This window comes from Pteronotus mesoamericanus, unplaced genomic scaffold (genome assembly GCF_021234165.1).
Source record: "Pteronotus mesoamericanus isolate MK-2021 breed Mesoamerican mustached bat unplaced genomic scaffold, CSHL_Meso_final scaffold_705, whole genome shotgun sequence".
NCBI lineage: Eukaryota > Metazoa > Chordata > Mammalia > Chiroptera > Mormoopidae > Pteronotus > Pteronotus mesoamericanus.
Window position 1 is genome coordinate 14,430,969 of NW_026555326.1, and position 21,154 is coordinate 14,452,122.

At 52.4% G+C, this 21,154-nt stretch overlaps 2 protein-coding genes across 5 annotated transcripts; one reads left to right on the forward strand and one right to left on the reverse strand.

Annotated features, from left to right (window-relative positions):
- The first annotated feature begins 543 nt into the window (after window positions 1-543).
- On the forward strand, window positions 544-10,797 carry PKLR (pyruvate kinase L/R). Of its 4 annotated transcripts, none has more exons than XM_054562927.1 (11): window positions 544-649; window positions 1,845-2,027; window positions 5,722-5,813; window positions 5,908-6,039; window positions 6,167-6,353; window positions 6,725-6,995; window positions 7,119-7,269; window positions 7,559-7,711; window positions 7,807-7,973; window positions 8,702-8,883; window positions 9,503-10,797. In XM_054562927.1, the coding sequence occupies exons 1-11, from the start codon at window positions 544-546 to the stop codon at window positions 9,607-9,609; spliced, it is 1,731 nt and encodes a 576-aa protein (XP_054418902.1). In that variant the 3' UTR covers window positions 9,610-10,797. The 4 variants fall into 4 exon arrangements, with proteins under 4 accessions (XP_054418902.1, XP_054418899.1, XP_054418901.1 ...); XM_054562924.1 differs by lacking the exon at window positions 544-649 and adding an exon at window positions 1,193-1,274; XM_054562925.1 differs by lacking the exon at window positions 544-649 and adding an exon at window positions 1,248-1,429.
- An 825-nt stretch (window positions 10,798-11,622) lies between these two features.
- Window positions 11,623-21,154, reverse strand: HCN3 (hyperpolarization activated cyclic nucleotide gated potassium channel 3). Its single transcript, XM_054562804.1, has 8 exons — window positions 20,871-21,154; window positions 16,828-17,257; window positions 15,774-15,935; window positions 15,131-15,349; window positions 14,565-14,711; window positions 13,758-13,998; window positions 12,775-12,939; window positions 11,623-12,320 (listed from the first exon to the last, which is right to left on the reverse strand). The coding sequence occupies exons 1-8, from the start codon at window positions 21,152-21,154 to the stop codon at window positions 11,623-11,625; spliced, it is 2,346 nt and encodes a 781-aa protein (XP_054418779.1).

Consider the following 21,154-nt stretch of genomic DNA (forward strand, 5'->3'; position numbering starts at 1 on the left):
AACAAGATAGAAAAAGATTCATAGATACAAAGAACAGACTGATGGCTGCAAGAGGGGAGGGGCGCTGAGGAGCTGGGTGAAAAAGATGAATGGATTTAGAAATACAAATTTGCAGTTACAAAATGGTCACAGGCATGTAAAGTGCAGCGGAGGCAAAATAGTCAATAATATTGTAATAACTATGTATGGGGCCAGTTGGGTACTTGAAATATCAGGGAGGTCACTTTATAATGTATATGATTGACCACTGTGCTGTACAACTGAAACTAATACAAGATAATATTGAATGTAAGCTGTAATTGAAAAATAAATTTTTTAAAAAAGAAAAAAATCTCTCAGGAAATATGAGAGAGAGGGGAAATGCCAGAAAACAAGGGAAAAGAGCCAGTAGGTCTGGGGAGGGACTCTGTGTGGAGACAGGGGCAGCCTACTGGGTGTGTCCCTTTTCTTCTCTCTGGCTTTCTTAGATAAGGCCAGCAGTTTTGTCATCCTCTCTTCCTCTCTCCCTACACTCTGGGCAGCCCCAGCCCGCACTTTGGGAGCATGTCAGTCCAGGAGAATGAGAACACACAACCCCAGCAGCTTTGGTCATGGATCTCTAAGTCTCAAAGGGACTTAGCAAAGTCCTTCCTAATTGGGGCTCCAGGAGGTAAGAAGGATCAACGGAAACCAGTGAAAAGAGGGGGACGAGCCCTGGCCAGGTAGCTGAGTTGGTGGGAGTGTTGGCCCCAAGACACCAAGGTTGCGGGTTCGATCCCATCATGTCATGTACTAGAATCAGCCAGTGGATGCATTGATGGGTGGAACAACAGTGCTGTCTCTCTCTCTCTTTCTCTCTCTCTCTCTCTCTCTCTCTCTCTCTCTCAAATTAATACATAAAAAGTTTCTTTTTAAGGGGTAGGAAGATGAGGGTAGAAATCAGGACTGGGGTGGAGGGTGCAAAAGATCTGCTGTGGTCTAGGAGGGGTTTGGGGAGGGTCTGTGTTCATCAGGGTCTCCTCTGTGTTAAATTATGGACCCTGGTCTGGGCCTCTTCTACCAGGTCCTAAAAGGAAAGCAGAGAGGAACCTGCAGCATGAGAATCATGTGGCACTCCTATGGTTCTTTGGACTCTGACCCCTGGTTCACAGGGCTTTCGGTGACAGGGGAGACACTGGTGACACTTTAACCAGTAGGCAGAACTGATCCCCAACCCAGCAGGGCCTCATGCCTCTGGCAGCCTGACAGCGTGGAGCAGACCAGCAGAGACCAGCAGGCGTGCGGCAGCATGGAGGGTATGGCTGCAGAGGCCCCTCTGGGCTGAGTCAAGCTACAGGGTCTCAGGGCCTGGATGGAGTGGAAATTGAAGGAGCTGAGGAGACTCAGAGGAGGGGATGGAAAAGCCAACCATCGGAAGGAAAACAACAGGGACCTTAGAAAGGGGAACTGGGTAATTCTGGGCCTGAATAATGAGACCTCAAGGTGGAGGCTGAGGCTGAGGGAAGTCAGCCTCTGAAGGGCAAGAGGTTGGAGATTGTGAGGGATCAGAGAGCTGGACTTGAGCCTGGAGTTAGTCAGACCTGAGTGTGAATCCCATCTCTGTTACTTAGAAGCTATATGATATTGGGCAATTTATTTCATCTTTCTTGGCCTCTGTTTCTTTATCTGTAAAATTGGGATCACTGTAGAGCACTTAAACAGCACATGCTTGATAGGATCCTTGTGACTGTGTAGGACATTGTATGCATAATGCTCAGCTCATAAATAAGACTCAACAAAAACTGGAGAGCTGAGGGAAGGAATAGAGGGTGTGCTGAGATAAAGGGAAGAGAGCCAGGTTCCTATGCAGCCCCCTTCTACTACAGGGCCAGCGGGGTACCTGCGACTGGCTAGCGTGGCCCAGCTGACCCAGGAGCTGGGCACTGCCTTCTTCCAGAGGCAGCAGCTGCCAGCTGCAATGGCAGACACCTTCCTGGAACACCTCTGCCTGCTGGACATCGACTCGGAGCCTGTGGCTGCCCGCAGTACCAGCATCATTGCCACCATCGGTAAGTGTCCTCTGCCCCTCGCAGCATCACAGGGCTTCTCGGGTGTTTCTCAAGGTGCTTCCTCATCTTTTGTCTCCTTTGAGATTTCTCCATGAATCATTCATTCAGCAAATTTCTTAAAAGATTTTATTCATTTATTTTTAGAGAGAGGGGAAGGGAGAGAGAAAGAGAGGAAGAGAAACATTGATGTGAGAGAGAAACATTGATCTGTTAATTCTCGTATGCACCGCGACTGGCCCCAAAACCGAGGCATGTGCCCTAACTGGAGATCGAATTAGAAACCTTTTGGTTTGTGGGAGGACGCCCAACCAACTGAGCCGCACCGGTCAGGGTGCCATTCGGCAAATATTTGTTGAGCATTTGGCAGATAAGCTTTTGGGCCCTGGGAGTAGATCAGTGAAATAAACGAAAATCACTACTCTTGGGGAGCTGACACTCTAGCCAGGTGGGATAATAAATAATAAGCACAGTAAATTACTTAGTATGTTAGAAAGTGATAAATACAAGGGGAGTCCCAAAAAAGAGTTTCTTTATTAAAAAATTATGTATTTATTCTTACATGTTTTGCTGAGTAACCTTCAAAGTACTCTCCATTTGATGCAATACACCTATCAAGAAGTTTTTCCACGGCTCAAAACAGTTTTTGAACTGGTTGATCTTGATGCCTTTTAAGTGCTTCTGCCATTTTTTGTTTCACCTCTTCTATATCAGCAAAACATTTCCCCTTGAGGACATTTTTCATCCAGGGAAACAAAAAGAAGTAGCTCAGGGCGAGATTGGGTGAATAGGGAAGGTGGGGCATTGGAATCATGCCATTTTGGGTCCAAAGCTGCGGAACACTCAGTGCCGTGCGGGCAGGTGCGCTCGTAAACCACCCCTCATGAGATGGGCAAATGCGTTGAAAGAGTCTTCAAAAAAATTCACTGAAGCTGAACACGGCCTCTCGCAACAGCACCAGGTGGTGCACTGACTGATACAGGTGGGTTCCTAGAACAATCACCTAGCAGGGGAAGTCAGCAATACAAGGGGCCTGCCTTCCAGAAGGTCATTCCTGCTTTTTTGGGTCTCCCCTTCTATTGACCTGGCTGGTGTGGCTCAGTTGGTTGGAGCATCATCCAGTAACCAAAAGGTTGCAGGTCCAACCTCTGGTCTGGGTGCATACTGGAGGCAACCAATCAATGTTTCTCCCTCATATTGATGTTACTTCTCCCTTCCTCTCTCTCTCTGAAAGCAATGCAAAAAAAAAAAAAAGTCCTTTGGTGAGGATAAAAATAATAATAATAAGGGAAAGTGATGAATTCTATGAAAAAAAAGCAATAGAACCTGGAGCAGGTGACCACAGGTGCCAGGGCAGGAGGCATCCGCAGTCCTAAAGAGAGGGTCAGAGAAGCCGCTATTCTTAAAATTACGCCTGAGCAAAGATTCGAAGGAGGGGAGAGAATGATCAGCGTAGTTGTCTGGGAAAGAGAGCTCCAGGTGAACGGAGCCGTCAGTGCAAAGGCCCCAAGTCAAGAAGGCTGAGATGGTTAGAAACTATCAAGGGAAAGAAGAGTAGGGACAATAAAGGGACTTCAGGGGAGCGTAAGATTATGTAGGACTTAGAATTTTTAGGATTTGAACTGAGTTTTCTTTCTTCCAACTAAAATAGAAAACTACTTGGAGAGTTTTGAGTGGGGAAACAACATGCTCTTACCTATGCCTCCGCAGAACCGCTCTGGCTGCATCACAAATAGACTGATCGTGGGGTTGGAGGCAAGGGCAGAAGCTGCTCCTGCAGTATTTCTAGGTCAGACCAGGTAGTGGCAGTGGAGGTGGGGAGAAGTCACCAGATCCTACTGAATGCGAACTGTAATTGAAAAGTAAAATTTAAATTAAAGAAAAAAAAAGATGTGGTTAGATTCTGGAAGCATTTTGAAGGACTTCCCAATGGATAGGATGTAGGGTGGGGTGAGGGTGAAAAGGAGTCAAGGATGATCCCAAGGTTTTAGGTTTCAGGACTAGAAGGATGCATCCTCAAATGAGGAGGAAAGCCTGTGGTGGAGAGGTTGAGGGGCGGAGATCAGGAGTTCAGTTTGGGGAAAGTTGAGTTTGCGATGCATAGTAGACACTCAAGTGTGATACAGAGTAGGCACTCAGATACACAGCGCGGGGGGCGGGGGGAGGTCTGAACTGAAGATATAAATTTGAGATACAAAACTGGAGATATAAATTGCCAGCTTATAGATGGTATTTAAAGCCATAAAACTAATTGAGACCACCAAGGGAGTGAAAGTGAAATGGCAAAGAGAATGAGACATCTAATGCTAAAGGGAGGGAGGAGCAAGTGAGGTTGAGAAGGAGAGCCAGTGAGCTAGGAGTGAATCAAGAAAGTGTGGTGTCCCAGGGGACAAGCGAGGAAGGTACGTCAAGGACATGTATCCAATGCTGTCAATGGGCCAGCTAAGATGAGGACTGAGAACGGACCATTAGACTGAGCAATAACACAGACATTCTTGGTGCCCTGGACAAGAACAGACGAGGCGGAGAGAGGGGGTGTGAACCTGACGGGAGTGGGTACAAAGAATAGGGGGTGGGGAACTGGAGGCAGCAAGTACAGAAAACCCTTAGGACGAGACCTGCTGCAAAGGAGAGCAAAGGAATAGAACTGCAGCTGGAAGAGGAATTGAGAATAAGAGAATTTTTTATGACGAAAGAAATAACAGCAGGTTTATATGCTGATGAGAATGATCCAATTAAAAGGAAAGCGTTGATGACGTGGAGGACTGGAAAACAGCTGAATCTAAGTCTTTGTGCAGCTGAGCAGGAGGGAATCTAATGCACAATTCCAAGGAATGGCTCTAGCCTTGGCCGGTGTGGCTCAGTTGGTTGGGTGTTATCTGACAAACCAAAAGGTCACAGGTTTGGTTCCTGGTCAGGGCACATGCCTGGGTTGGGGGGTTCAGTCCCTGGTCAGGGCGCGTGCAGGAGGCAATGGATGTTTGTTTCTCTTTCACATCGATAATTCTCTCTCTCTCCTTCTCCCTCCCTTCCTCTCTCTCTAGAATCAATAAAATGGGGAAAACAGAATTGGCTTTAGCCCTGGCTGGTGTGGCTCAGTGGACTGAGGGCTGGCCTGTGAACCAAAATGTCGGGGTTCGACTTCCAGTCTAGGCACATGCTTGGGTTGCAGGCTGGGTCTCTCATACATCGATGTTTCTCTCCCTCTCTTTAAAAAAAAGGGGGGGGGCTTTAGGTAGGGGCTGGAGAGCTTGACCAACTGGCTCTCAGTTACACAACTGCCCCTCAGTTACACAACTGCCCTATCAGCAAGTAGAAATGCGCTACAACTCAACTCTCCTCGGTCAGAATGAGGCCCATCAGCGCTGCAGGCCTGTACCCATTCCCAGCTGTGCCTCCCTCATACACTGGGGTTACCCCTAAACGGCAGCACTCACATCACTGCAGACCATTACCTCATTCAGACCTGACAGAAGACCTTCCCCTCCAAGCGCCTCCCCCTTGCCGCAGTGCTGCCTCCCCAACGTGTTGGCTGGAGAGGGGAATGTAGTTTCTGACTTGTGAGCAAAGGTAGGTCAGGGAATAAAGATCAGGTAGCAGGACTTCTGTGGCATACAGTGTCTCAGAGGGTGGTAGCGGTGGGTTTGGTTGTGTCTCAGGTTTGGGGAAGTTGTCTGAGTGAAATCTCTCGTTCCAGGGCCGGCATCTCGCTCTGTAGAGCGCCTCAAGGAGATGATCAAGGCCGGGATGAACATTGCTCGACTCAACTTCTCCCATGGCTCACATGAGGTTCGGGAAGGGGCCACAGGAGGTAGCAGGGTTATATGATGCCCCGGGGTCCTGGCCACCTTCCCTTTAAATCTCCACTCGGTTCTGTCACCAGTACCACGCTGAGTCCATCGCCAACATCCGAGAGGCGGTGGAGAGCTTTGCAGCTTCCCCACTAAGCTACCGACCGGTGGCCATCGCTCTGGATACCAAAGGACCAGAGATTCGCACTGGGATCCTGCAGGGGGTGAGAGGCGGGGCCCGTCAGGACCAGATGGTGGGGGCCAGCAGGGGGCGGTAAGGCGTGGAGGCAATTGCCCAGGGGGCGGAGCGTGGGGAGGGGCTGAACTCAGGACTCGTGGCTCCGCCCCCAGGGCCCAGAGTCGGAAGTGGAGCTAGTGAAGGGCTCCCAGGTGCTGGTGACCGTGGACCCGGCGTTCCAGACGCGGGGAGACGCGAACACCGTGTGGGTGGACTACCCCAACATCGTCAGGGTCGTGCCGGTGGGGGGCCGCATCTACATTGACGACGGGCTCATCTCCCTAGTGGTCAAGAAAATCGGTGCGGACGCGCCTCCCGCCCCCGCCGCGCGCTGAGCTGGGCGCACTCTCTCCCCTCGGGCTCCCGCAGTTGTCCCTTGCACCCACCCCACCTTACCCGGGCCAGCGTCCTACCCCAGCTCGTCCCAGGAGCCCCCAGCATCCAGACTCTTGGCTCACCCTGGCCTGGGGGCTGGACCGGCGGGGTAGTCGTTTCTTCCACGGAAGTCCACCCGGTGCCTGTTCAGTGTGGAGTCCGGGATGAGGGCAGACAGCCGAATAGATTAGGATGTAGTTCCTAACCTCTTGAGGGGTCCAAGCCCCTGTTCCCTATGCCGTGTCTCTGCCCCCGGCCTCACCCCTGACCTAGGCCGGCTCTTTCCGTGCCAACAGGGCCAGAGGCGCTGGAGACCGAGGTGGAGAATGGCGGTGTCCTGGGCAGCCGGAAGGGCGTGAACCTGCCGGGCGCCCAGGTGGACTTGCCCGGGCTGTCCGAGCAAGACATCCGGGATCTGCGCTTTGGGGTGGAGCATGGGGTAGACATCGTCTTTGCCTCCTTTGTGCGGAAACCCAGCGATGTGGCTGCAGTCCGGGCTGCTCTGGGGCCAGAAGGACAGGCCATCAAGATCATCAGCAAAATCGAGAACCACGAAGGCGTGAAGAAGTGAGGCTTGGCCTTTGTTCCCTAACCAGGCCCTTAACGGCCCCACAGCTCCTCCTCTCCTCCCACCTCCTTTCCCTGGCTTCTCCTGGCTCTTCCCCAGACCTGACTCCTCCAACCACCCAGGTTTGATGAAATCCTGGAGGTGAGCGACGGCATCATGGTGGCACGGGGTGATCTGGGCATCGAGATCCCAGCTGAGAAGGTTTTCCTAGCTCAGAAGATGATGATTGGACGTTGCAACTTGGCGGGCAAGCCAGTTGTCTGTGCCACACAGGTCTGGAGTGAGCCTGGAGAGGGCAGGGGCACTTTGTGGCTTTTGGGGACACCTGAGGGTGAATACCTGCACCTTAGGTCTATAGCACATTTTGCTGTCCAGTCGTTTGATCCTCAAGCAGTGAAGTTAGGAAGAGATACTGTTACCCCCATTTTCAGATAAGGACTACACAGTCTGTGATTGTGACCCTGGCGTTCAGGGCACTCTGAGAGTGTGGATGGATGTCAGAGAAGTAGCTTCCCTGATCAGAGTGTGACTCCTACAGCTCTGACACTCAGATGTCCTCCAGATGCTGGAGAGCATGATTAGTAAGCCCCGGCCAACACGGGCAGAGACGAGCGACGTGGCCAACGCCGTGCTGGATGGTGCAGACTGCATCATGCTGTCGGGGGAAACTGCCAAGGGCAAATTTCCTGTGGAGGCCGTAGTGATGCAGCACGCGGTAGGAGCTCCTAATGTGAGGCAGATGGGCTAGACATCCAAATCCCTGCAAGACCCCAGCGCCCCTGCCCAAGCCTGACCTCCTGGTGCTTGTAGATTGCCCGGGAGGCAGAGGCCGCAGTGTACCACCGGCAGCTGTTTGAGGAGCTGCGCCGGGCAGCGCCACTGAGCCGTGATCCCACCGAAGTCACTGCCATCGGCGCTGTGGAGGCTTCCTTCAAGTGCTGCGCTGCTGCCATCATCGTGCTGACCAAGACCGGCCGGTGAGAGGAACTCCGGGAACACCAAGACAAGTCTTTGGGTCAGGGGCAGGGTGGGATGGGTCACAGACTTGGGTTATGCCTTGTCATCAGAGATGAAGACTATCGTTCTGGGGCAAAAGGAGAGGTAGCTATGAGATCTGGGGGCCAGGCGAGGCGGATCTCGGCGCACCGCAGGGATTGTGCCAGTGAGCTGCAGGGGGTTGAAGGGGAAGGTAGCATCACTGGAAGCATTGGCTTCCAGGCCATTTGGGCTCTGAGGGCTCAGAAGCAAGTCCTTTGCATTTAGCCCACAAAGTCTTACACTGCTGAGGTGTTGCAGAAGGACCCAGAAGGTCTGAGGTCAAGTCTGTGCTCTGAAATGACACCTTGGGTAAGTCGCCCAGGCTCTATACGCCTGTGTCCTCATGGGCTTGTGAGAATTAACCAGAGGCCTTTTTAAGGTAAGTACTATATATAGGTACCTTCTCAGAAGGGTTTTGTTTCTCAAAGAAGTTTTTCCTATTTCAGTTGATGTATCCTTTATTATATCTTGCTTGTGCGGTAAGAAAAGGAAGTATTCTTATACCCATTTAACAGGCGAGAAAAACCAAGGCCCAGAAAAATATGACTTACCCAACTTGGGTCACACAGCTTGTTGTTGACACCTGGAACCAGAACCCAAACTCTAGTTTCCTGACTCAGCACTCACTCTTTCACTCTTCCGGGCTGACCACCTCTGCCTCCTTCAGCTCAGCTCAGCTTCTGTCTCGGTACCGACCTCGGGCAGCAGTCATTGCTGTCACCCGCTCTGCCCAGGCTGCCCGCCAGGCCCACCTGTGCCGAGGAGTCTTCCCCTTGCTCTACCGTGAACCTCCACAGGCCGTCTGGGCAGATGATGTGGATCGCCGGGTTCAATTTGGCATTGAAAGTGGTGAGCCATCTAGACTTCCTCCCCGCCCACCCTGGATTTGTATCACAAGCCCCACCCACTTCCCACACCCACCCAAAGGGCCTTGCCTCTATACTCTGGTCCCAGATTTACTTTGTGAGGTTCACTCAAGCTCAGAGAGGTTTTGGCCTCCATGGGGCATGCTGGGGGGAAGGGGGCAGAGGGAGAGAGGTCAAGGCCTTTCCTAAGAAGTCGGCCCCACTGTCGCCTGCACCAGGTGGCTAGAGGCTGGTGTGACATAAGGAGCAGGAGGTGGAAGGAGAAAGGGGACCTAGTCCTCTGCAGCCGGAATGAGAATCTATTTTAAAACTGGCTATGATCATACCCCACCTCCTCCTATTGGCATAGCAACACAAGTGGACAGACTTGCTGCTTAGCAACACTTCCCGTGTCATCCACGGACATACCTGCAGTTCTAATATAATGGAGGGGTCAAATTTCTTGTGGTGCTACCTGTGGCATGCACTATACAGTTTGCCTCAGGCCCTTACAGGATGGCCTTGAGGAAGTAGAAGGTGGTGGCTGGTTCTCATTACAGAGCTAGACTGGTAATTACAGCCATCTCTCAGTGGCTGATGGTCATCTTCTTCCCCTACCCCAGGAAAGCTTCGTGGCTTCCTCCATGCCGGAGACCTGGTGATTGTGGTGACAGGCTGGCGACCTGGCTCTGGCTATACCAACATCATGCGAGTGCTGAGCATATCCTGAGATGCCCCTCCCCCTCTGGCACAGCCAGCTCTGGACCCCATCCCTCCTCCCCATTCCCTCTGCTCCACGCCCTTCATTTGTCTTCTCTACTCCCAGTCGTCCCCACCTGAGGCCACATCTGCCATCTAGCCACATTCCAGGGTGCCCCTTCCTCCTCTCCACGCAGACCCTCAAAGTCTATCCAGTTGAGCACTGGCCATCTGGCAGCACCAATGGTATAATTGGTGCCTGCACCCAGTGCTCTCAGCTGGACCCTAAAATGCTCTGAGCCTTTAATCCCAGCTTAACTGGTTAATTCTATTTCCCCAGGCTTCCCACACCTGGGGATGGGGGAGAGAAGAACAGGGAAATCATGTCCAGTCTCCACAAAACCACTATTTGAGAAATATTGCATATCCGTACAGTCTGATGTTCTCCTCTGTGGCCTTTGTGATAATCTGATTATCTCCCAAGGAGAGTGCCACCTCTTCCTTCATTATAAGTAATGTGACATCAATGCATTACCCTTTGGGGGAAGACAGGGTAGATGGACAGCGGGGAGCACATCTTGTCGCTGTCGTCACAGCTTCTGCCGGGGTCGCAGACCGCTCCGGCTGCTCTCAGGGCCATCTCGTGCCTTGCGGGGTGAGTGGCCTCCTCCCCACCCAGAAACTCCTTCTTTGTTCCCATACACAGACCAGGAGCCAAAATGAGTGTCTCTATTTTCTTTTTAAACCCAGCTATTTGGAAGCAATTATAAAACTTCTCCCACATACCTAATATTCCAGAACTCCCCACCCAGAAGAAAATGAGATTTGGGGTCCTGGCCCCTCATTCTTAGAGGCTGTAGAGTAGGCATGAAGACAGAGGGACGGAGGAAGGGACTTCTCTAGTCCCTGAGAAGGCAGAGGTGCTGGCTAGCCTGCCCTTTCACAGGCTCAGGTGCCTTGGGCCCTCACCTTACTCTTGCACCAACAGCAAACTCAGTAGGGGGAAAAAAAAATCCCAAAACTAAACGGAAGAATATCCCCCACCTCCCCTGCCTCAGGTGGCCCTTCTGCTCCTACCTAAATAAGAAGAAGATTCCGGTGTTGCTGCCAATGGAGCTGGACAAGGACCACAGGGACTGGCGTGGGGGAGAGGGTGCCCCTTCCTGGCTCCCTACTAGGAGGGGGTGGGAGGTATAGATAAAGAAATGGATGAATAAAATGAATTGATAATAAATAAAATTAGCAAATGAATAAATGTTAAATAATTGAATAAATAAGGGAAGGAAAGAAGAAAAATGCCACCTAAGGATTCAGCCACTTGCCCCTCACCTGGGGGGATATAGGCTGGTACACTAAATAAGGAGGTGCCAAACATTCCTTAGCTTCAAGGGGGACACCACTGGGGCAGGGACACAGGGAGGAGGTGGCTGGCTCCCAGTTTACAAAGAGACAGTTCTGCCACAGAGACAGAGAGTGCAGAGAACTCAGCAGAAGATGTGTTCCCACTCAGGGGATATAGCGAGGGAAGGCCAACCCATGGTAGTGAGGGCGGATGCCCGCATTGAGGACCCAAAACATTTGTTGACAGCAATGGGGACACAGGTAATTGGCCAGCTATGCAAGGAGGACTGGAAGATAACCACTCTAGGCAGAACCTGCAGGGCCACGGGCCGGGAGACAGACATCTAGTTACTTGGCAGTGATGGTGATGGCAAGTACTTGTGCTTAACAAGGTGGAATTAAGAGCCTGGGCCTGCGCCTGGCAGGACCATGGCTGGGGGAATACCTTTATCAGAGCACTTAGGGTCTCTTCTATTTGGCAGTGGAGACACAGTGCCTTGAACGTGGTAGGCACGCAGTGCATTCGACGAATGGGTGAATGGGTTAGGAGGCTGCAGGGTGCCTGAGATGAGGGCAGAAACTATGTTCTTGGCAGTAAGGAGAGATGTTCCCTTAGGGCAGTGCTTCAGACCCCCTTGGCCTTCCCTGGGAGGCATCTGCCTTCAGGCACACACTACTGCACCCGAGAAATTACCTAAGGGTTTCACATGTTGGCAGAGAGCTGGGGGCCCCTAGGGGTGGCTGGCCCAGGCACTGGTGGCCTGGGGGGCTGGGCTGCCCCTGGAGGATTGGCCAGGAGCCCTGACGGGACCAGTCGTTCACTTCCTGAGCCCTTCCGCCCAGGAGAGCCATCACCTACTGCCCGCTGAGGCAGAGAGGGTTGGGATGCTGAGAGTGGGCGGCCCCGAGGTCCTAGCCGCCGTCCACCCCCCGGGATGGGGCCCAGCAGGGACACCTGGGAGCGCCCAGCCTGGGAAAGGCTGGCGTGGAGAGTTCGGGCAGGTGGGGCAGGCAGGCGGGAGGTGGACGCCCATGGCCCCCGGGCCAGCAGAGGGCCAGGTCGGACAGGCACCAGTGGAGAAGCTGGGGAGCCCGACGAGCATCGAGCAGAGCGAGCAAGGAGGGTAGCTGGAGAGTCTGGGGAGAGGGGCAGGGGTCCCCGCTGGTGAGTTAGGGCAATGGCCACATTGGAGGTCACAGCGGCTGCCTGCAGGGGTGCGTGCACCAGTGGTTCCCACAGCACTGGTTTTCCGCTGAGCCGAGCTCCTGTGCGTGGGGCCAGGCCCTGAACACCCCGAGCCATGTCCCTGTCATGTTGGACCAAGTGCTGCTCCATGATGCCCCCACTGCTGCCAGGACTTGGCTCGGAGCGCTTCCGCTGCAGCATGGAATTCTTCTTACCTAGAGGTTGTCCCAAGAGGGAGAAGTGAAGGATAGTGAAGAAATCTAAGATAAAGGTTGAATGTCAAAGAACGGAAGGGTCAAGTGACGACGGTGGAATGGAGGTAGGGGATACGGGTCAAGAGAATGGAGATGGAAGTTGGGAGATGGGCTTGGAGGAAGAGGGTCAAGGGATGAGAGTATGTATCAGAGACAGTGAGGGTCAGGGACTCAGGGAAGGAGGGCTCAGGGCATGGGGGCTTGGGACAGTCTCTCCAGGGTAAGAGATGCTGAGTCGCAAGGACGGTGAACCACAGCATTGAAAGGCCTATGGGGGCATTTGCTGGGACGAGGGTGGGCCTGGGTATGACACTGGAACACGAAAGCACGGACCCTGGGACAACGGGGGCTTCTTGCTATGGAAATGGGTGAGGGCCCAGGTTGGACCCAAAGAAGACACGGTGGACGGGCTCACCAATGCGGCGCAGTCGATCCATGGCCACAGTCTCAAAGGCCCGGCGCATCATGGGGAACTCCTCGAGCACAGCATTGAAGTGGTCCACGCTGAGTGAGTAGAGGCGACAGTAGGTGTCAGCTCGCACGCTGGCTGTGCGCCGGCCCCGAGTCAGGAGACAGATCTCTGCCAAATTTGGGAGGAGGTCTTCAGAACCAATGTCCCCAGAAGTCCCTCTCACCAGGCCTGCAGCAGCTGACCCAGCGTCCTCAGGCTCCTTCCCAGATGGGAGAAACTGGTGTTTACTCACCCACCCCAGCGTCCCTAAATGCTCCAAGCCTGTCACTCCAGACCTGCACAATTATTGTCCTCACTCTCTCCAAACTGAAGCTGACAATCAGGCAGGTCTTGCTGGCCCGCACACCCTCAGTTCTTCCTCTCCACTTTGCTTTTCACCCCACCCCCACTGCTCTACCCCGAGGGGTAAGCCTGCGGAAGCACCCCTTCAATGAACACCATGGGCAGCCAGAAGGAGAAGAGCGGTGCCAGAGGCCAAAGGACAACATGATAGAAATGCTGGAGGGTGGTAGGCGGTTTGGAGACGGAGGGATTATATGAGCTTCAAGTCACTTCAGGCAACAGCTCGCAGAACTACCCCCAGTGCAACAGGCTGGGCCCCTGACTCACACCACCAGGGAGCCCTGGGGACAGCACAGCCTTATTACTCTCTGTCCCTCCTGGGAGCCTCAGAGCTTACCAATTATGGGTTCTAAAAGGCCCTCTGGCTCAGAAATTTTCAACCTGGCTGTGCACTGGAATCTCTTAAGAAGCTTCTTAAAATTATAGCGCTCCAGGCTCCAGGCCCAGAGACCCTGGTTAAATAGGCCTGGGGAGGCGCCGGAACTCTGCCTATGCAGCACGGCCAGGTAGGGACCCTGATCCAGGGGAGCATCTGCCCTCTATCCTCTGCTCCAGCCCCCCCACCCTTCCTGAGGCCTGCTGACCCCCAAAGTAGGATCCATCAGTGAGGCGGGTGTCCCGGGCACCACGTGCCAGCACGCTGAGCAGCCCGTGCTGGATGAAGTACATCTTCCTGCCCACAGAGCCCTCACGCACCACGAGGTCCCCCGGCTGGAAGACCTCAAAGCGCAGCTTGGTGAGCACCGCCGTGACGAAGCTGGGGTCGGCATGGGCGAACAGCGGCATGTGGGCCACCAGGCCCCTGCAGGTGAAGTTAATGATCTCCTGGGAAGGGGAGGGGCCTGTCAGGCAGGCTGTGCCCCCGGCCCCAAAGTGCCCCCATTGAGCTCATCTGTTTCCAGAGGCCCCACCCTGGGGTTATGATGAGAAAGGATGGGGACGCTTCCGCGGGCCTGGGACAACCCCTAAGCTCCGGCCTTCAGAGCTCTCCAATGAGCCCTCGAAGGACCATCCCCATAAAAACAGAAGTCCCTGATACCCCTTCCCATGGACCCTTCACCCCCATAAGAACTCCAAGGCCCTGGCCAGGTAGCTCAGTTAGTTAGAGTGTTGTCCTGATACACCAAGGTTTCAGATTCAATCCCCAGTCAGGGCATGTATAAGAATCAACCAGTGAACGGGTAAATAAGTGGAACAGCAAGCCTCTCTCTCTCAAATCAATTAGTAAAAAGAAACAATTTTTAAACAACTTCAGGAAAGAACTTAACCCCTGAAAGTCCCCCAGAGCCTGGCCTCCCATGGGGCCCTCTGCTGACGAAAATGCTTAACCCCAGATGGCATCCTAGAAGCCCAGGTCCCTGAAGAGCCACCAGGGCCCTACCCAGCCCTACCTCCCGGAGTGGCTCGCTCAGCTCGCCTAGGATGTTCTCCTCATCGAACATCTTGCCCTGGTAGCGGTGCTCATAATACTCATGGATGCGCTGCCGTGTGTCAGCTGGCAACTTGTGGAAGGACATGTACTGCTCCACCTGCTTATACTGGAGGGCCAGCCAACGGCCAGCAGGCAAGAGAACACAGAGACAGACATGGGGTCAGGACGGTGGAAGCAGGTATGTATAGAGGAAGGTCACAGAGAGGGACCAAACCCAGAAAAGCAAAACATGGAGACAGAAGGAGACACATAGGGCCGCAGAAGGACACGTGGATAATGGTGGATATAGGGAGGGCACAAAGCACAGTCAAAGGAAAACCCAGACACAGGGAGAGGAGGGGTCCGAGGACAGGGTATAGGTCCAAACAAAAAAAAAGGTACACACAGGGGCACAGGACAAATGGACATGGGGCAAGGAGGGACACAGAACCAACAAGGGTATGCATCAGAATGGGCCTGAAGTTTAGCTACCCAGCCTCCAGCACCCCTTCACACCCACCCCTTCCTTCTCCTGTCCCTGCTGACCTTCTCTTGGTACTGACGCCGGGAGGAGTCCAGGGACTGGATGAGGGCAGTGGCGTGGCCAATGAACATGGCATAGCAGGTTGCGCCCACAATCATGCTGAGCATGGTGAGCCAGACGTCAGGCATGCCTACAGGTGCCTGCTGCCCATAGCCAATGCACAGCATGTGGCTCATGGCCTTGAACAGGGCATGGGAATACTGGCGGCCCCACGAGTGGTTCTGGAGAACAAAGTATTGCACAACTGGGCAGAGGGCCTTCAGAGCCTCATTCTCCTCCTGGCCCTTTTTCTCCCTCTTTTAGTCCTTTTCCCTGCCTCCTTCATTCCAGATCTACCTCACAGGAGGCACTTAAGTTTGGTTCTGGGGATCCCTGAGGCAGAAGGGCCCTCTTTTGCAGCTGGGCGGGGGAGGCCTCCGTTTCCGCCTAGGTTTTCTTCCCTGTCTGTTTCCTTCAACACAAAAGCACTTTCTCTGGGTCTCTTTCCCCTCTCCTCTCACTTCCCCACCTTCTTACCCCTGTCTTCTGTCTTGGACACCCATCTCTCCAGCATCTCCCACCTCTTGCCCTCTGTGGTCATCCCGCTACTCAGGCAGAAGAGCCCTTAGAACGCCCAGCAGAGGCAGAGCTGTGGGGAGTTCTCACCACCATGTGGTTGATGGAGACCCAGCAGTCGGGAGGGAAGTCCTGCAGCATGGGGACCAGGAACTGCAGACAGCCATCCCAGTGACAGAGCAGCAGCATCATCCCGATGAGGTTGAAGATGCGAACCACAGCACTGGCCAGGTCATAGGTCATGTGAAAGATCTGAGGATTCCGAGGAGGGGCTGCTGTGGACAGGAACCCTTCCTGATAGTCCTACTCCATTCCTAGCCTTGCAAGTTCTCTCTTTGAATGTCCCCAGCCCCGTGATTTTTTTTTTAAATGGCCATTATTTGTATAGAGCTTTACAGCACACAAATATAGCTAATACAAAGTAGTCTGTGTTACTGTGCTCGTCTTATGAATAGGGAAATTGCTGCCAGTTATGTGCCCAGAATCACAGTGTCACAGCAGAAACTGGAAAAGGCCTGCCGCACACGCTGCCAAATGTGGAAAAGAGGAGAGGGAGCGTTTCGCAGTGTGATGTCTCCAGGGCATAGGTGTTAGGGTTGATGTCAGCAACCCGCGGCCCTTCCAATAATGACAGGTAACTTGCTGAGAACAAGTGCTTTACAGATATTAACTCCTTATCCTATAACCTTTTCATACGTAAGTACATTTAACATTCTCATTTTACAGAAGAGGAAACCAACTCTCATAAGGCAAATAGTTAAACTGGAATCTGACTGCAGGCAGTGAGAGATGGTGGAGCCGGCACGCACTCTGAACCACTAAACTCTGCTGCTGTGACGCGGAACCCCAGCCTCTTTCACACCCTGCAATCCCTAGCTCTCTTCCCACATCTCCCACCCAGAGTCCAACTAGCCCTCAGGTATCTGGGCGGCGGCTGTGCTCCACCCCGCTGCACCGCCATCCTCACTCCGGACCCCATGCCCTGAGCCCTCGTTCTGTCTCCGCTTCTCCCCCACCAGCTTTGGAGAGAGCCCACCCTCCGAAGCCCCACACATCTGCCCACCCTATAAAGTCACCGGGAGTCCCACCCAAAGCACTGTCTTGGAGAAGTCTGTGAGCCTCCCTGCCCACCTCCCCACCCCACCTCCTCCCACTGGTGTATGTAGCGGATGAGGCGGGAGAGGCGGAGCAGCCGCAGAAGGCTGAGGATCTTGGTGAAGCGCACTATGCGTAGGGCCCGTGCTGTTTTGTAGACCTCGGCGTCCAGTCGTGGCTCCAACTCCACCACCAGGAAGATGTAATCCACAGGGATAGAGGAGATGAGGTCAACCAGGAACCAAGTGCGCAGGTAGCGAGTGCGGATGGCCTCCGGTGCCAGCAGGATCTCAGCGCCTTCCTCTACCACGATGCCCGTGCGGAAGTTGAGCACCAGATCCAGCAGGAAAAAGGTGTCAGAGAGGACGTTGAAGACGATCCAAGGTGGAGAGTTCTCCTCTTTGAAGAAGGTGATGCCCACGGGCAGCACAATGAGGTTCCCCACCATCAGCAGGAGCATGATCAGGTCCCAGTAAAACCTAAGGTGGGGCGGGGTAGGGAGTAAAACCACGAGGGTATTACACCAACCACCTAGACTAACAGCAGGTGATCTGGCCCGGCTCAGAGTGGGCAAAGATACAAAAAACCAGATGACCATTTACAGCAGATGAGAGTGTAAATTGGGACCACCATTTAGGAAAATAGTTTGGCAATAGCTAGTAAAGTTAAACATTTGCATCCACAGCAATTCCATATAACTTAAGACGGTACACCAGGGGCAACCCACCCACCAAAAACCTGGAATTATCTTCTGGAGGGCGGCCCCTTGTAGTACAGGCTTCCTCCCTGCTAGGTGGCTGTTCTAGGAACCCATCTGTATCAGTGCACCACTTGGCGTTGTGAGAGACTGTGTTCGGCTTTAGTGATTTTTTTTTTTTTTTTTGAAGACTCAACGCACTTGCCTATTTTATGATGGGTGATTTACTAGCGCACCTGCCCACACTGTGCTGAGTATTCAGTGGTTTTTGACCAAAAACATCATGACCCTCATGTCCCACCCTCCCTATTCACACGATCTTGCCCCAGGTGACTGTTTTTGTTTGTTTCCCTGGATCAAAAAAATTCCTCAAAGGGAAATGCTTTGCTGATGTTGAAGAGGTGAAACAAAAAATGGCAGAAGCACTAAAAGGCATCAAAATTGATGAGTTCAAAAGGTGTTTTGAGCAGTGGAAAAACGTCTTGGTAGAAGTATTGCACCAAATGGGGAGTACTTTGAAGATGACTGAAGTTTAAACATGTAAGAATAAATTACAGTTTTTTATAAATAGATTCCAGGGGAGTTTTTGGGTCCCCTCTCCTATACAGGAATAGCAGCGTTAAATCTGGAAATAACCTGGATGTCCCTCAGTATAAAAATGTAGATAAATTAGGTAAATACACTGTGATATAGTCATGCTTCGTAATACTATACAACTGTGAAATCATTCAACTGCAGCTACATTCTGCATTATGAATGAATCTCACAACTTTAATGTTGAGCCAAAGAAGTAGGGTACAAAAGTATACACACTGGATGGTTCCATTTGTACAAAATTCAAAAACAGCCAAACTAAACCGTATAATTTAGGAATTCACAGGAAAATCATGACACTCTAAAGAAAAATAAGGACATGAGTACTGTGAAAGCTACAATAGCGGGCTTGGGAAAGGAATGTGAAAGCAGTAGGGAGGCTTGTGGGGTGCCAGCAAAGTAGTCTCTCTTGATCTAGATAGTTGTTACATGGGAGTGTGCTTTAGAATTACTCCTTTATATATATATATATATGTGTGTGTGTATATATATATATACATATATATACACACATATATAGTATACTCCACTGTATAGTATACTACTCTCTCTCTATATCTACTGTTTAGATAATATAGATATGTATCTACTATATATCCCGATTATCTCTCTCTCTATATATATCCATATACTCATATATATACATCTATATTTTCTAATATACAGGGTGGGGCAAAAGTAGGCTTATAGTTGTTTGTATGGAAACTAATGTAATGATGAATAAATAATAATACAAGAACATACTCTGTTTCACATACACACACCTGTAAACCTACTTTTTGTCCTACCCTGTATATAATATATATGTAATATCTTTAATATATATATGATCTGCCACTGTTATGAAATATTTTAAAGTTAAAAATAAAGATAAACTACACTGTATTAGCCTCACAAGGTTGTTGGAAAAAATATGCACTGAGACAATGGATGTGACAGCGCTATACAAGCACTAGTTTGTGTTATGACTCACCACTCTTTATCCCGAGATTTCTGAAGATGTTGGTGCTTCTCCTAGCTCTCTTCGCATTGGTGGCCTAGGACTTCACATTGTCCCTAGCCTTCCCCACCCCAACCCCAACACAGCTGGACCCAGGGTTCCTCTTTCTCTGCTAGGGTCTTCTCATCTGTGTCCCAGAGCGGGGGTGACCTGCCCCACCTCCACCTCAACTGAGCTTTTCAGGGATGCCCCTCCTCCCTCCACAGCACCTCAGGCAGGACTGCACATACAGAGAAGCTCCATAGGTGACCCTGAGGGAACAAGGCTTGAAGCTCTGCACTCCTTTCACCCCCTAACCTCCCTGTGCCCACTGAGACTCTAGCTGAGCCCAGGCAAGGACATGGGCAGGAGAGAGCCACAATGCTGTGGTGAAAGCTGTGGGAAGAAAAGGTCAAGAGGGAGCTAGGTGAAGCCTTCATTCAGGAAAAAAATCACTGGACAATCTGAGGGTTCCAATTAGCAATGATAGTTTTAATTCCAAGACACTCTTAATCACAGCATCTATCCAGGGCCCAGCCCCTTCTGACTGACTACAAAATCAATTAGCTTAGTCCCTGAACTAAACCTTGGTGGTCCCCAAGTCCAGGCCTCCAGGAAGTCCCTCAGACTCCGTGCTTTTGATCAACAACAAATCTTTGACCCCGTCTCCCATGCTTTCCTGGGCCACTGGAGAAATCCTATATCGTGAGCTGGGAGAGGAAAAAGAGGGTTTGCCTAGCCATACAACATCCTCACTGCCTGACCCACAGGCAGTCACAAGCCTGGTGGGTGATGTGGCAGAGAGGACAAAGAAGAAGCATAATAATAGGTGGGAGACACTGCTTCTGGTGATATCTGAAGGTCAAATGGGAGAAGGAAGGGAGATCCACAGGAGACTAGGAAAGGTGCAAGGTCGGGTGAGAATGAGGCAGTAAAGATGGGAGTGGGAGAAACAACAGGAGAAAGGACACTTAAAGAATGTGTATGAATGTGGATTCAAGATGATGTCTTAGTCTCCAATTGTGTTTCCAGAGGCCTGATTCACACTTCATCCTTTTGGCTCATTTCGCTTCCCAGGTTAGGTGCTTTGCACACATCCTCACCTCATCCAATAGCTGTCCTTCATTTTCCCCAAGGACGGGGCTGCTCTCCTCCCCTAACGCCCTTGATGTAAAGGTACAGCCAGATGGGGGCCAAGAAATGGCCGCGCCCCCACCCTCGTTTTTTCTCTGCGGTGTTCATTCCTCTCGCTTTGCTGCCTCAGTCGCCGAGAATCCCAGCCCTGCCCTGCCTCATCCCTCCTTCAGCACCAGGGACAGCTACCAGAATTGCTGTCAGTACACCCCCACCACCCCTCCTACATCATCCCTGGTTTTCCTGGTAGCTTGCCCTGCTGAACTAGGCAGGTGCTGGGGGTGGAAATGGGGAGAGGGTGTCAGGGGAAAGATAGCGGAGCTCGGGTTCTCTCTCAGGCTGACCCTGAGCCTTGGAATATGACATAATTGCCCAGATATCTAGCAAGAAGTACTGGTGGAGGCAATGATCCCTAATTCCAGTAGTCCCCGTGGTCCAGGTGGGGTGCTGGGGTCCTGAAACGGGAAATCAAGGTCTCTGGGGTCTGCTTGTTTCTTCTGGTGCTCCCAGCCTGAGAAGTCACTCAGGATTCCCAGGCCTGGCTGGTGGAAGTGACTCTTTTACCCGACCCGGGGACCCCTGGGCCGGAAATGAAGTGACCATGGAGGGTGGGGCGGGTCCAGTCTCCGCGTCGCGGCTGTGGGGATGGGATCTGTGTCCCCTGTCCTCCCTGCCGGGCCCCCCGTACCGGAAGTCGCTGTAGGGGTGGATGATCCAGGCCCCCGCTGACTTGACCCGCTCCTGCTCGATTTCCACTGCTTTGTGGCTGCCGAACACGCGAAGGGAGAACTTGTTGACCGTGGGCTGGAGCAGCGTCCCGAGCTGCCTCCTCTTGGGCTCGGGTCCCGATGCGGACCCGGGGATCTGTCCCTCGGTGGTAGTGGCAGGCGCCGGGGTAGCAGGAAGCGCCGCTTCCAGCCCAGGGGTCGCCGCGTCGCCGGGCCCCGTCGTCGGCCGCGGCTCCGCCTGCAT

What these genes read in the sequence shown, in the direction of transcription:
- HCN3 (XM_054562804.1), bottom strand. Translation starts at nt 21,154, where the DNA reads ATGCAGGCGGAGCCGCGGCCGACGACGGGGCCCGGCGACGCGGCGACC. An exon ending in CACCCCTACAGCGACTTCCG is followed by an intron (nt 17,258 to 20,870) that starts GTACGGGGGGCC and finishes GCCCCACCTTAG; the next exon opens with GTTTTACTGGGACCTGATCA. An exon ending in TGAGCGAGCCACTCCGGGAG is followed by an intron (nt 13,999 to 14,564) that starts GTAGGGCTGGGT and finishes TCCCCTTCCCAG; the next exon opens with GAGATCATTAACTTCACCTG.
- PKLR (XM_054562927.1), top strand. Translation starts at nt 544, where the DNA reads ATGTCAGTCCAGGAGAATGAGAACACACAACCCCAGCAGCTTTGGTCA. An exon ending in CCTAGTGGTCAAGAAAATCG is followed by an intron (nt 6,354 to 6,724) that starts GTGCGGACGCGC and finishes CCGTGCCAACAG; the next exon opens with GGCCAGAGGCGCTGGAGACC. An exon ending in CAGTTGTCTGTGCCACACAG is followed by an intron (nt 7,270 to 7,558) that starts GTCTGGAGTGAG and finishes GATGTCCTCCAG; the next exon opens with ATGCTGGAGAGCATGATTAG.